Source organism: Borostomias antarcticus, assembly GCF_949987555.1.
Source record: "Borostomias antarcticus genome assembly, chromosome: 4".
NCBI lineage: Eukaryota > Metazoa > Chordata > Actinopteri > Stomiiformes > Stomiidae > Borostomias > Borostomias antarcticus.
In genome coordinates this window covers 24,298,156-24,314,021 of record NC_140237.1, presented here as the reverse complement: position 1 = coordinate 24,314,021, position 15,866 = coordinate 24,298,156, and the positions used below count along the sequence as shown (strand labels likewise).

The 15,866-nt window shown below is 47.6% G+C and overlaps 1 protein-coding gene across 1 annotated transcript in view; it reads left to right on the top strand.

The window, feature by feature from the left end:
* cep89 (centrosomal protein 89) overlaps positions 1-14,010 on the top strand; it is a gene marked incomplete at both ends in the record, with an annotated part of 120,188 nt that extends 106,178 nt beyond the window's left edge. The window contains one exon of the mRNA XM_084437396.1: positions 13,638-14,010. Coding sequence (XP_084293522.1) covers positions 13,638-14,010 — 373 coding nt within the window. The remainder of the gene's footprint in view (positions 1-13,637) is intronic.
* Positions 14,011-15,866: the final 1,856 nt, after the last annotated feature.

Genomic DNA, 15,866 nt, shown 5'->3' with positions numbered 1-15,866 from the left:
TTCCTCGCTAAACGGTACACTGCCTCAGCATTGTCGGAGTGTGCACCCATCTTCGGGGCGCTAGAGGACGTTTCAAGAGCTCCACCACCCCGCCTTCCCTCGCCGGACGGCCATCCAGAGCAGCGGCCTGCCAGCGCGCATCGATTCCTGCTTCATTAGTCAGAGCTCGTCTGGCCTGGCCAATCAGCCTATCACATCAGGTCTGCTGAGCCGGCGCTTGGTGCGATTTAATTAAAAAACGACTAAAAACCTCATCGACAGCGGCGAAAAACAAAGAGGTCAAAGGGGGTTTGAATGTCGTTAAGCAGATTGATGGTTGATTAATAAACTAACTGCGTCGCAGAGGGTTTTGGGGGGCTGGAGAGGCCAGAGATGAACGCTGATGCTTGGAATGCGTGATGGGAACTGGTTGATTCTGAAGATAAGAAATACTTTAATAATCCCTGTGGGGGAAATTTGGGGTTTTAGCAGTGGGAAAGGTACAGCGGAATAGATAGATAGAATGGTTTTTCCTGGCTCAGAATGGGTCTTTGGGGGGTGATGCGCACACAATCTTGGGGGGGAAACCTCTGTTTTATGCCGAGTAGCCTACCAGCATATATAGGCCTATATTCTTTGCTGTTGTTCTGACTGAGCTCACTTTTCACAATCGCGGGAAATCTCCCGACATGACACAAAATGGATATGAAGACAAAATGTTTAAGATCCTGATAACCTGTCTATTAATTATCTGGATTACCAGTGGTCCAAACCATGGACTATGCAAGAAAGAGGGATGTGCTGCACTTGAAACAAGCTGTCAAACACATTTGAAGAGGATTTTAATTGCTATTTTTATTCTCATGTTTTAGCATTTTGGCACTGGTGATTTTCCTTTGGCTCTGCCTAAAATCTCTTTGGGGGGCGCCCAAAAACATGTCTATGCAGGAAAAACCCTGGCTAGATAATTGATGCCTGATTGGTCTGAACACAAACGCCAAGCGCCCTAAGCGTAAGCCAGTCATTGAATCGTGCATAATAGGGTCCAGAGGTCCATTCCGATAAATAAGTGATGTAATAATTTGGATTCCCCCAATTATCTTTGTGGCTTTATTTCTCTGCGTCCCATACCGTAGAGGTGAGTGTACTTCCAGCCAGCAAACTGGTGGTGTGGGAGCCAACACCCGGGCATCGATCGATCTCCAGGGCATCCCACACCAACACACATGGACGTACTCGAGAGACGCAGGGGCGGAAAGCACTGGTGAGCTAGCCAGACATGGCTAGCTCGGGATGACTGGAATCGCAGCTGGAGGGCTCGTCTGAGGACCACCTAGACAGAGTACAGAGCTTGTGTTACAGTATATTCTTCCCTCTCAGAAGCCTTTTACATAAGTGGAACCTTTCATCTTGTCAGCGTAGAATTCATTTTAACTAAGGAGACACTCTGAAAATGTCAGTTTACTCCATTCCAGGGATCGTTTCCCATTAGTCGCTCCCTGACTTGGAATTACCATATTGTCATGAATATTCATGCTCCTCAGCCATTTAAAAGGCTTTCCCTTGTTGTAATTAGCATGCTAATATATACACTAATTTTCTAGTATTAATCTCTTAATTTGACTCTGCCTCCCATTCACCTACTCCAGGCAATCTGCTCCTCCATTCTCTCCGGCGCCTCTGGGCTCCGCTCGCCAGGCCTGTCTCCTCCTGTTTTGCACTGTTACCATGGCGAGGGTCCCCTAGTGTTCTCCCGTGGTGATGACAGATGGACTCCATTGAGACCCGAGTTAGAGAAGACGCCTCCCCTCCCTCCCTTGCGTTCCTTCCTAGCCTACTTTTATCAATTCTTTCCTAGCTTCCTTCCTTCCTTCCTTGCTTCCTTCCTTCCTTTCTTGCTTGTCGACCGGATATGGAGACGAGGCTAGACATGGATCTGTCACTTTCCTCTGTCCAGTGCTGTTTCACTGACCTAGTGATATCCATATCCAGTGAACTGCCTATGGAGGAAGGATTGCGAGGGTGTGCACTCACAGAGTGTCTGAACAGGGTCAGTCGAGGGATGACTGGCAGCTTCGAAGTAGGGGGAAGGTCAAAGGTGAGTGGCCCTGTGCCCCTTGGTGAGTGACCCTTCTCTGCCGTCTATTTGAATACTAACGGCTCCAGGGTGGAGGGAGGCTGGACTAGACTGACCTTTACCGTGACACCAGTGCGGATCAGACACTCTAGGGGGTGCCTACTGACTTAATGTGAGGTGTCCTGACGGCTGGACACACGCACGCACGCACACACACACACATACACACACACACACACATACACACACACACACACAGTACACACCCACACTTTCTCACTGAAGCACATAGATTCATGCATTGTACAGTATTTCTCTCTCTCTCTCTCTCTCACACACACACACACACACACATTTTTCAAAAGACTTGCCACATTATGCACATGGGTGATTATGCATGCACATGAATGATCACTCCTTCAAACTCCTTTTGACCTCTCCTGCCTGAGTGCTCCCTCTGGCCCAGAGAACGGTCTCGGCGACACAAGAGTTCAGCTCTATTGATTCTGATGATTATTCCACAGTCTGCTGTTTTGGATGAGCAACAATGACAGGCTCAAGCTCTGTTCTCATTACACCTGCATCAGTGTGATTGGTTCTCTCTCTCTCTCTGACGCACATCACCATTCTTCAGACGACAGAGAGAAAGGGAGAGTCTGTCTTTGTGTGTGTGTGTGTGTGTGTGTGTGTGTGTGTGTGTGTGTGTGTGTGTGTATGTACGTGCATGTCTGTCTGTGTCAGTGTAACCTTTTCTCGTTCCAAAATGGAGGATTGAGACTTGGAAAGAGATGATAAAAGAATTGGAGACACCAGCTGTCTTGGCAGATGAAGCCAGAGCTTGATTTCTCTCACACCCTCTCCTGGTGTCAGTTAAGCCTGTCTCTATTAGATGAATAGCAATGCAAGGTTAAGACTTGCTCTCAATCACAATGCCCAGTTATTGCGTAAGTTGCTGTGTGTGTGTGTGTGTGTGTGTGTGTGTGTGTGTGTGTGTGTTGTTGTGTGTGGTGACACGTGTCGTGTGTGTGTGTCTGCCCTACGCTTCACAGCACCACAGGGCCGTGAAGGTTGCATCAGTAGCTTAGCGCTCTGACTGGTGTGCTTGACGGTCTTATTAGCTTTGCATGACTTGAGGCCATCTCTCCTCGTTGTCATTTCCTGCATGTTGAACAGCTATGTTATGACAGCCAACGAGTATGTGTGTGTGTGTGTGTGTGCGTGTGTGTGTGTGTGTGTGTTTGGAGCATGTAGTAACATTCTCTACTTTGTTTACCTCTCATTCTCTCTCTCTCTCTCTCCCTCTCTCTCTCTCTCTCTCACTTCCTTCCCCTTTTTTCTCAAGCCCTCTCCCTCTTCTTCCTCCGCCACCTCCTCTTCCTCCTCCACCTCCCCCATCCTCCTTCTCCTCCACCTTTTTCTCCTTCACCTGCTCCAACTCCTCTTGCTCCTCCTCCACCTCCTCCATCATCCTTCTCCTCCACCTCCTGCTTCTCCTCCACCTTCTCCTCCTCCTCCTCCTCCTCCCCAGCCAGCTAGTCTGTGGCGATGGTGTCGACGGCTGTGACTGTGCAACTTTGGGAGCTTTAACACTCGCGGTCAATACTGTCCTCTCTCTCTCTATCTCTCTCCCCCTGTTCCCCACCTCAATCTCAGCTATCTCTAGCTCACTTCCACAGCCTTGGTCCAGACACCAAAACACCCCTCTTCCTCCATCTCCTCTTTCCACCCGCTGTTGCGTTCATCCTGGCAGATGGCGACTCTGTATCGGGCAGGAAGCAAACAAAATCTCATCGATCCTCAATCCTGGCAGGAGAAAGAGAGCGAGGACATGAGAGGGCAGGTTGAGAGAGCAGGACGGAGAGAGTAGGAGGGAGAGTAGCAGGAGGAGAGAGAGCAGGAGGAGAGAGCAGGACGGAGAGTAGTAGGATGGAGAGTAGCAGGAGGAGAGAGAGCAGGAGGAGAGAGCAGGACGGAGAGAGTAGGAGGGAGAGTAGCAGGAGGAGAGAGCAGGAGGAGTGATGAGTGAGGAGGGAGAGAGATGAGTGAGGACAGGAGAGAGATGAGTGAGGACAGGAGAGAGATGAGTGAGGAGGGAGAGAGATGAGTGGGGAGGAAGAGAGATGAGTGGGGAGGAAGAGAGATGAGTGAGGAGGGAGAGAGATGAGTGAGGAGGGAGAGAGATGAGTGAGGAGGGAGAGAGATGAGTGAGGACCGTAGTGATGCCAAAACTACCCAGGAAATGGTAATGCTCCTGCCAGGAAAGGGACCTGGCATTGGTTAAAACAGTGTACTGTACTTAGCTTACAAAGGCACCCACTGTTGACAAGCAAAACAGTACAGCTAAATGAAGGGTCATTTGAACTGCTTATGTGAGACTGCTGTTTATTGACTACAGTTCAGCTTTCAACACTATAACCCCACCCAGACTCGACACCAAGCTCAGGGTCCTGGGGCAAAGCGACGCCCTGTGCAAGTGGACTTCCTGTCAGACAGACCCCAGGTGGTGAAGGTACAGTAGGCAACCACACCTCACTCTCAACACGGGAGCCCCCCAGGGATGAGTGCTGTCTCCACTACTGTACTCCCTGTACATGCACCTTTGACTCCAATACCATCGTAAAGTTTGCTGATGACAGCCGCAAAAAGCCTGATCACCAACAATGATGGAAGGGCCTACGTGGAGGAGGTCAGGCTCCTGATCCAATGGTGTCAGGAAAACAACCTCCTTCTGAACATCAGCAAGACAAAGGAGATGGTGGTGGACATTGGGAGGAAGCAGGAGAGGAACTACACCCCTCTAATCATCAACGGGACCCCTAGAGAGTGGACAGCTTCAAGTACCTTGGTGTCCAGATCACCAAGAACCTGACATGGTCAACACACATGGACACTGTGGTGAGGAAAGCACGTCAGAGACCGTACCACCGCAGACAACTGATGAAAGAGCGTCCCACCAGATCCGACGGAGCTTCTACTCATGCACGATCAAAAGCATCCTGACTGGGAATATCACCACCTGGTACGGGAACAGCTGCTCTCAGGATCGCAAGGCCCTACAGAGAGTGGTACGGTCAGCTGAACGTACCTTAGGGAGGCCACTCCCCCACCTCGAGGACATCTAGACCAGAAGATGCAAGACCAAGGTCAACAGGATCCTGAGAGACCCCAGCCACCCAGGCAACAGACTGTTATCTTTGCTGCGGTCAGGGAAGAGATACCGCACACACACAGCGTGGACGGAGAGACTCAGGAAGAGCTTCCTTACGCAAGCCTTCCGGCTCCTGAATGACTCTGTCTAACGTATAGTACCACTACACCCAGAGAATCAGGATATCTAGTGTATTTAATATAACCACTTATGCAAATGTCAATACTTTTGCAATGTACATAACTCACCCACCCATTACATTTTGTAATGTGTAAATGTCTGACTTGTAGATTTGTCATTTGAAAATCGAGTATTGGAGTTTATCTGTATTACGCATAATCTTGGAGCCGGCAGCAACATTTCGCTGTGACTGTACACCTGTACATTACATGTAAATGGACTGCACTTATATAGCGCTTTTCCACCTTAACGGCACTCAAAGCGCTTTACAATGGCCTCTCATTCACCCATTCACACACACATTCACCCACCAATGGCGGTAGCTGCCATGCAAGGTGCTAACCTGCTCATTGGGAGCAATTTGGGGTTAGGTGTCTTGCTCAAGGACACTTCGACATGTGGACAGTCGGAGCTGGGGTTGGAACCACTGACCCTTCGATCATTGAACTACCCGCTCTACCAACTGAGCTACAGCCGCCCACATGTGACGAATACAAGGAATCTGGAATCTGGAATGAATGTGGAATGGGACTAAAGCCTAATTTATACTTCATAAAACGGCTCGTGGCTCATGTCTCATGGCTCTTGGTTGCCATGGAATGGAATGCCTGGGCATTGTCTTTAGCTTCCATTCCATGGCAACCAAGAGCCATGAGCCGTTTTATGAAGTATAAATTAGGCTTAAGTCTCTCTGACGATGCTGCATATGCCTAGTGCCTTCATAGTGTGGAAGGACCCCGAGTTTTCCGTGGTTGTTTGGGAGGACGCCGTGAGGAAAACGTCCTGACCCTTACCACAGAAAGCGATAATACAACACTGTGATTGAGTCCGTCTCAGATGCGACGGTACAGTCCGCGAGGATGCTACTCAGCGCCCGGCGTCTGCCTATGAGGAGGAGAAGCACAGCGAGCGAGACGGATCCAATTCCGTCTCAAGTGTTTTCGATCCCTCTCATGTCAGATTGAGTTGAACGCGCTCACCTCCCTGCGCTAGCGTAGCGTTCCCCCTCCACTCCGAACCGGGACTAATCCCGAGAGGACGGTGCATATCTCGCCTAATCCGCCGCAATCAGCAGGTCTTTAAACCCCGGCAGGGTTCCCCCCCCCGCCGGAGATCATTGACGATTTGCCACTTTCTCTCTTTCTCCCCCACACCTGTTCGTCTTCAGGGAATTGGCTGGATGCTCCTCGATTGCCGTTTCCGCCCCCATACCTGCCAATGACTTTCTCTTTCGGGGGAATTCACAAAGACGGTGATATGAATGAGTGATTAATCAGTGAAGAAGGTGATATGAATGGGTGGTTAATTGGTTGAACTACGCTTGAGGAGGGTACTTCTAGTTTGATGGATCGCCCCCTAGTGGTAGGCCGTTATCAGATCCGGTGAGTCAGGATGGCGGGGAGCGTGTCCGGTCTCTCTCTCTGGTCTTTCTCTCATGGAGCTGAATCTCTCAAATGCTCTTCTGCTACCACTCTTCCCTAAAACCCCACCATCCTTTCTCATATGAGAGCCCGGCTCTCCTTAATTGAGAGTGTGTGTGTGTGTGTGTGTGTGTGTGTGTGTGTCTGTGCTGTGCCTACCTTAATCAAAAGACAAAGAATACAGTGTAAATGCATACGTACCTGTAATAGGCCTATGAAATAATGAAAATCAGTAGGCTATTTTATAGGATTAGGCTTTTATTTGTATTTTGAAAACCACTATAGGACAATGTCATCATCCATCGCGATGTTTGGATGTGCACATCGTGATGTCATATTTGAGTACACATCGCCCAACCCTAATGTGTAGTAGTATGGAATCATAGTACAGTATTAAGTGTACTCAGTGCAGATTCACTGTATGGCCTCACAAAGGAAAGCGTCTCTTACCTGCACTTCTTAGAACTGTGTCCCAGTGAAGTCCCAGGGCTCATTCTAGGAGTAGGCCTTTATTTATTTTACCCTGTCCTGTGTGCATCTCCCCCGTCTGTACTCTGTACACATGTCTATTTTTTATACTCGTTGTATACTTGTTTGTTTGTACATAAGCCTATCTGTACACTCGTTGTATATTTGTACACAACCCATGCTGTACAGTTACAGTAGTATTACTGTAGTTTGTGTTTGAGCTGAAGATGATTGACTGACTAAACTGGGTCATATCTGGTGGGCTGTGGAGAGAAAGAGGGAAGAGAGAGAGAGAGAGAGTAAGAGGGAGAGAGAGGGGCTGATCACAAAGTGTAGCTGTCACTCCTGATGAAGTCATCTGTCATCAACGGGAGGCCAGAGTCCGAAGGCAGAACCCGCCTCGTCCGTCTTGTCTCTGTCTGGCAGACAGTGATGTGTCTGAATGGAAATCACTCTCTTTCTAGCTCTCATCCCTCTCTGTCTCTGTACCTTGGCTCTTTTATCTCTCTCTCTCTCTCTCTCCCCCTTTTCCTCACAGACCTTCCTCCCACAATTTATTGTTCTGCCTTGCAGTCTGTGTGCGTCACAGACACGCATATACACACACACTCTCTCCCTCCCTCCCTCCCTCTCTCTCTCTCTCTCTCTCTCTCTCTCTCTCTCTCTCTCTCTATCTCTCTCTCTCTCACAAACAGATCCGTGTGAACTCCTTCCTGTGTGGAGTTTGCCTTCTGCTGAGAAGGCAGGATCTGTGACAGAGGAAGGGGAGGGCATCTGCAGGGTGGGAGGCACCTGTGGGGGGCGGGGCTGCACCATCGACCTGAACACATTCCTCCTATGTGTAAATCATGTACATGTCAATAAACTGATCTGAATTTTATTGAAATGGGAATACATGGATGATTGGTCATAGTTGTGTGATATTAGTTACTTAAACAGGGGTATCGTCTGTGCCCCCTGATACCAACCTAAGATGTCCGTTCTGTGTCTGATACTGGGGCGGTCGGTGAGGCTACGTAGCCCCTCAGCCCACTCAGCCCTGCTGCAGAACCTAACCACACAGAGCTCACTCTACCTCCCCCACTAGCTCGTACTGAGAGGATCAGGACTAAGAGTACAGTAATTGACCGTGTCCCAGACTAGTTTCAGGCTGGAGAAAGAGATAGAGATAGGGATCGATAGAGAAGGGGGGGGGTGGCGTTATAGAGAGGGTGAGAGACAGAGGGAGACGCTCACATCAACCACAGGAGGAATAACATACACCTCACCTTCTCACGACCGAGATATACGAGTCCCACAGCCCGGGACCGGAACACAGGCTTCCCAGGAGTTCGGAGATTGAGGGAAACCATCTTCGACTCTGGGAGAGTGAGGGCCTGCTGTTAAAGCTGGGCCGGACTAACCCATTCTGCTCGACATACTGTACATAAAAGATGAGCTATACAGGAGGAGGAGCTGTGCTGAGAAGATTGTCTGACATAAACAGGCTCCTTTAAATATACCTGTAGCCTTGTCACTTCATGCAAGTAACATTGATAGCCTACCTTGCAGGGAGTGTTTAGGGTTGGGGAGGGATGGTTGAAAAAGTGAAAGATTGATACTCAATATGTATACTATAAATAACTTTGGAATAAAATCCTTGGGAGATATATATGTACATACATATATATATATACCTGTAGCCTACATAAATGTTTCATCATCCATGTCATGCACTGTTTGTATTTCCATAAACGGACGTGCAGGCTTAATCTATTTTTCAATTTCCTCATTTCACGAAGCGATTCCAGTTTGACAATGGAAAAAAAAAAAAGTGCGAGGATAAGCTGCTTAAATTGGAAAAAGATTTAAAATGGGATATTATCCGTTCATCCTGAAGGTGTGGAATTGAAATCCAAACCCCAGCTTTCATGTTCGGAACACAATAACAAGGTGGCAGTTGTACAGGGGCCTCGTTACAGAAACATATCCTTAAAGCTTAAATCTTAATTGAATCTTAATTGAACCTTAAATCCTATCTTCCCATTACAGAAGCAAGTAATTCCTAAACTCATGGCTGTATCCTATCTCAGACCTCCTGTCTTATCTTCATTCAGGAAATACTAACTAACTAACTAACTAACCTAACTTTAAATGTGATTACCCAGTCTCCACTTGTCCTGTCTGGCTATCTATGTTTAGAATGCTAAAGACTGCGCCTCGATGGACACAAGCCGTCCACGGCTCTCAGGGACCGGCTGGCTATGGATATGCAACGTTTCCCATAGAATTGTCCGTATATTTTGTCCAAGCCAAAAATAACTAGCCAATTTGTTTTTAAGCCAAAACTAGCAGACTTTAAGATGGCTAAGGTTTTTATGCAAGGCTTTAAGCCAGCACCTAGGATAGCGTTTGTCCGGTTGTCACTCCCTCCCTCCCTTACTCTGGTCAATGTTGACCTGCATTTCTCTTTTGGCACCACAAGATGGTAAAACTCATGTGGACCTCTGTTAGGATACCGTCGGAATTCCGCTTGCATGGCATGCCCTCCCCTGTCCCTTTTACCATGGTGGAACTCGGTTGGGATACCGTCAAAATTCTGCTTTCAACCGTCACTCGAGGGTAGTCTTGGGCCTGGACCACACGAAGACGATTTATTTCTAAATGCACATTCTTTTGTCCAAGTGGGCCTCTCAACCACACGAACACGGCGATTTCACCCACTCAATTGGAGATTTCTTTAAACGGGTAAAAAAGTGGAGAAATAAAAAAATATCCAATTGAGTGGATCAGTGTGGTTAAATTAAACGGAGCTGGTGTCGATGCTATGACGTCAAGGGTCAAGCCGTTCGCACATGCGCATTGAAGCAAAACGGTTTTCTAAAACAACAATGGCGGAAATGTACCATATTACTCTTCGCCATTATTTTTCTGTCTATTTTGTACTTTTTTTCTGTCTGTTTCAAAGAGTGCTCTGTTCACGACTTGAGTCACTGCCGCCGTTTGAGTACAACTGGCTGCGCATGCTCATAATGTTCTTCTACAGTATTTGACATTTTGCTTATCGCTACCTACTGGCCTGGCATAGCATTGCAGGCTTTAGGGGCGATCGTGTTCGGTTTTAGCTGTTCGTATGGTCAGAGATATTTTTGTGGTGTGGGCAGTTATTTTTTTAAACGAGGACGAAAAAATCCACGTAAAAGAATATCCATGTACGTGTGGTCCAGGCCTTGAACAACCTAGTCACTGACGACCAGCTCAACATGACACCCCGGACAGGTCAGGTAAATTCTGGTTCAAAATGTAAAGCTGTATACAAACATCACATAAAACATGGAGGTCCGCCAGCTCGTCCATCGGGGACCCGCTGTAGGTCCGCTAGCCTTGTGTTAAGAAACAGAAGTTGAACCAATTGCAGCAAAATAGCTAACGTTACAAGATTAATCAGTGTAACTGCTTTAGTCACTGACCGCTACCATTAATGTTATGGAAGCTGCTGCTAGTTGTTGTGAGCTCATGAGCTAACTGGCTATCCCGCTCTTATTGTGCTGGATTAGCATTAAAAGCATTGGAACTGATGTGTCCAAGCGACAAGACCTATCTTAATTTATCAGACATTATTTCATGTCATCTCAATTCACAGCTATTTCAGTGGCATCACTAGCATCCGTCCTACCAGTCCTGAACAGAAACAAGCCAGCCCGCACATACGTAAGCCAGACTGGACCTGGCCTGGTTAGCATAAGTCAATGGAGTTTAACATAGCGAACATAATTCACAGCTGGACGATCGACCCATCCTAAGATAAGATGAGATGTTTTCCTAAATGCAGTTAGGAAACATGTTTCTGTACTACCAGACATCCTAAATGTCATCCTACTGAGATAAGATTCAGGGTTACGGGTAGTCTATACACTGCATACTGAACAGAACAGCTGAAGGAACAGCTGTGAAACGCAATGTTTGCTCCCTGATTTTGACTTGTTAAAAACAAAACAAAAACATTAAAATAAGCATGCAGTGAATGTAATATTAATGGATATTGTTTATATCTGCAACCACCAGCACCAAAGGAAGGAACACACAGCTGTGCTCAGGACACACAGTTTACATTACGCATTGCGCTCTAGCCTGAAGCAACCACCGTACATTAATTGTAGGGTAACACTTTACAATAAGGGTACATTAATAAGCATTAGTTAATGCATTATTAAGCATTAAGTAACAGTTAACTAATGTCTCTATTAACCATTTACTAATGTGATTTATGTTAGCTAAGGTTAACTCACCTAACCCTAACCCTAACCTTAACTAAGGTATTAATTAACATTAGTAACCTAACCTAGCCCTAAATAAGCATTAGTTAACAGTTAACTAATGTTTTTTGTGACCCTTATTGTAAAGTGGGACCAATTGGAGTTTTAATCACCCCAGGGCTCAACCATTAGATGTAATAGCACCACACACATGGGCATACACACACACATTTACTACATGTAGCCCAGCTCCTATTCACAGGGTACTGTAATAGCCGGGTTGTTAACCCATCAGAGAACACCCTATAATTCACATTAATGACACACACACACACACACACAGGATAAAATCCTCCCTGGTGCCCACTAAACCCGGTCCGTAACAGCGCTGTGTGTTCTGTTTACTCCCGTCACACACACACACACACTCCGTATAACAGTCAATTTGTCTTTGTCACATGTCTGTGCCTGTGTGTAATTGCTTCCGCTTATCCATAGAGAAATATGGGCCCACAACACCACACACGCACAAACATTGTTAATGCATCAATTACATCATCAACTTGTTCACCCTCGCCTCGTGTCTCACACACACACACACTCACTTACACACACAATGACACAGTCAGTGATGTATGTCTTTGTCATAGTCTGTGTCTAGGTAATTGCCCGCTTATTCACAGACAGACAGACAAACACACACACACACACCATTAACACACACACCGTTAACACACATACTGTACACACACCATTAACGCATCCATGACATCCACAACTTCATCCCCATACCCTGGTATTACTGTCATGTGTCTCATCCAGTGTAACTGCTCTCTCCCTTCCCCTCGTTCTCTCTCCCCCTCCACTCCTGTCATCCCTAGAAGCTCATCCTCCTCCCCTCCCTCTCTGCTTCCTTTCTCTCTGCCCCCCTCCCCCCCTCCATCCCTCCTCCTCCTCCTCTCCTCCTCCCTCCTCCCTCTACCCTTCCATCTCTCCTCTCTCCCCTGAGAGGGATAATTGATCCAGCTTAATGAAAGATGAAAGTGCACCTTCTCTGTCTTTCACACTGTCACACTCTCGCACGCACACACACACTCTCCCTTTCTTTCTCCTCTCTCATCTCTATCTCTCTCACACACACACACACACACACACACACACACACTCCTCCTCATCTATTCTTCATCTTCCATCCGCATGCACTTATTACCATAATGTCTATACACATTCAGCGTTCAGCGCCCCACCCCCCTCTCTCTCTCCTCCCCCCCAGCAAGCTCGTATTAGCAGGATCAGTGCGAGTTTTATTATTGAACATTCACCCCGGTGCTCTTTGGCTGTCAACACAATGCTAACTCTCGGCTTAGCGCATGATAATGGTTTGACCCAAAGCATGAGCTTGACCTCAACTCTTGTCGTTCAACGTCAGAAAAATGACCGACGGGCCGTTGATCACAGTTATTACATCCCTCTGAGCTCCATCTCGCCAAAGTGGTCGCTCGGGAAAACACCCACGCGCCATAAAGGGGCGGTCACTCACTCTGACCCCTAATTGTAGCTCTGGAGGCTTACTGCGGGTCAAGCCGGTGGCGTAGCTCGTTTGTGGCTGTCTGTATTCTGGCACCGGGGTGTGTTTTTGTGGACGGGCGGTAGATCATGATGATGGGTCAGATGTTCAGACCGCGGCCGCAGAGACACCTGGAGGTAGTGAGCTGAGGTCAGTTAGAAACATCCTCTATCTCTCTCACCCTATCTAAAGGTTAAAAAAAAGTAAGTAGCCTTGAGAACCGATGGTTCTGGAGCCTGGTGGCCCATAGGGCAGGAGCCTATCGACTGATTCCTTAGCGTGAGGCAGCTTGATGTACAAGTACACCCCATGGACATGACGCTAGTATCCAATGTGTAACCCTATCTAATGAATCTATAATAAATATAGAATGCCATCTATGTTTGGTCATGTGGTTTAGAATGTAAAACCACATGCTCCATCTCATTTTCTCTCTCCCTCTCTCTCTCATCTCTCTCTCTCTCTCTATCCTACCTCTCTCGCTCGCCGCAATCAAGCTCACTTCAGTGATGCTCCGCTGATCTCTGGCTCCTGTGCGTGTCTCTGTCCTGTCTTCCTCCAGAGAGGTGGAAGGTGAGCTGGAGGTGGTGTGGCAGGCGGCCACCAGGGAGAACCAGAGGATCAGGGAGGCCCTGCTGGACCGCGGCCCCTCTGCCCTCTCCCCCAGCCCGGCCAGAGAGCACTGCTGCCTGGCCCCCCCGGGCCCCGGCTGGCTCTCGCGCCGCCAAGAGGAGGAGCCGGAGGAGGAGGAGGGGTCCACCCCCCACCGCCGCCCAGACAGCTCTGGCCCGCCCCCCTTCGCGTCCCGTCAGAGCAGCGCCCCGCTTGGCGCCGGCGGCCTCCAGAGGAGCCCCATGTTCGAGTCGGACTCGGACCAGCATCAGAACCCGTCCTCGGACGAGAGTGAGAAGAACGGCATGGACTTCTACTCCTGAGCGAGCTCGGATCAGCACTCTTTCAAACCCGCAGACTTCACTGCATTTCACTTGCTTGGTTCACTTATTCAGAATCACACACACTAATAGGTAGCACACTTGATTTAGCTATCTAAAATCCATACATAACAACACTATACTGTCACACTGTCACACAAACCCATGTCTGCAGTACTAGATTTACAGATAGAGATGTCACATGCTGCTTTAATCTCTAAATATTAGAACTATCATGCAAAGCCCGTTGGAAGAGCTTCCAGACTAGGAAGACCACCTCCTGCTGTTCTTCTAAAGGTTCCAGTCAGACGCCCTCTCTGCTCCTCACATCAGGCTGGTCTCTGCAGAGACCAGATAAGACAAGGTTTGATCAATTATACAGATACTGTATGTGAAACGAGGAGATCCACTGAAGCATTGCTCCGCATGGCAGGGGTTCTGTGTGTGTGTGTGTGTGTGTGTGTGTGTGTGTGTGTGTGTGTGTGTGTGTGTGTGTGTGTGTGTGTGTGTCTGTTTGAGAGCTCTGGTGCGTGTAAGAGATGGATGCCCACCCAACACATAGTGTACACACACACACACACACACTTTGCTCTTTCCCCAAGTCCTAAAGACTAAAGTGCTGGCCATCAAACTCCACGACTTGTGATGTATTTGAATCTGAATCACTGCGGAGAATATGATTTAAAAGTACCCCACAGCGTCTGACTCTGACTTGGCACAGGGCTTATTTCAGCTGGGTACCCAGTAGCTTTCAGGGGAGGACTGTGGAGGTTTACAGATTTGCCAAGGAAATGCTTAATTCTATAAAGTTAAAGAGAGAAATAAAATACTTTTTCTGCATTTTACCTTTTTATATGCAAACCTCTATTTTCATTTTATAAGCCCAGCCCTATGATTTTTAATAGATTTCATACGCATGGCTGGTTTCGTACGAATCCTAGCCAATTGAGATCACTTGTTTTGTATTAATTTAAAACAGTAACAATCAACCTCAAAGGGAGATAATCCATGTGTGACAGAAGTGTATGGCAATACTTTGTAAGAAAATAAATTGCACTTTTCTCTTTATCTTTCTTGTGTACACTCTTGTTCTGGTTTATTTGTGCACTGTATACTAGCTCTGTATAGTATAGTGTATAGTAGCTCTGTTCGAAACAGATTATTCTGTGTCAGGGAGAGTGCGTCTTGTCTGACCAACAAAAACGCCTGTGGGGGACCTCAGTGCTGACCGTTAGGTCAGGTAATAAGCTGCCTGTAGGTAATGGAGTGGTCTGAGGTGAACGTCCGCTATTACACATAAGCAGCCATAGAGAGGGATGATGAATCCATCTAGAAAGATTAAAGCCATTACATTCCCCCCGCAGTGTTGCCACCAGGGTAACGCTCAAACGCAGCGCTGTCCTGTCGTCACCGAGGCACGGTGCTGTAATCAGCGCGGGCTCCCATGCAGGGAGGTGACGTGTCATGACGAGCGATGCCGTCACCGGCAACGCCACCGCCCGCGCTTGTGGAGCTTCTAGAACTTAATGACCAGGAGGAGGTCAAGAGGATGGTGGCTGGATACCATAGTACGCTCAAAAGTCCATCATTACACACTCAGGGCCCATCCCCTTCTCTTTTGCATTATTTACTTTCCTTTAGTATGGCTTTGATGTCTGGTACACTGTGTTTGCATGGCTGATGAGAAAGATCTTACAGTATATTTGGTTCAGCGGTATACTGGGGAAATATGAGCTGGGCAAAAACTTTTTCTTTACAATTACGTTTTTTTTGCTTTTTAAAGCTCTTAAAGGGATATTCTGGAATTTTTGAACTAGGGCCTCATTTTCGACTTACCTATGGATCGGATCATTCAATGG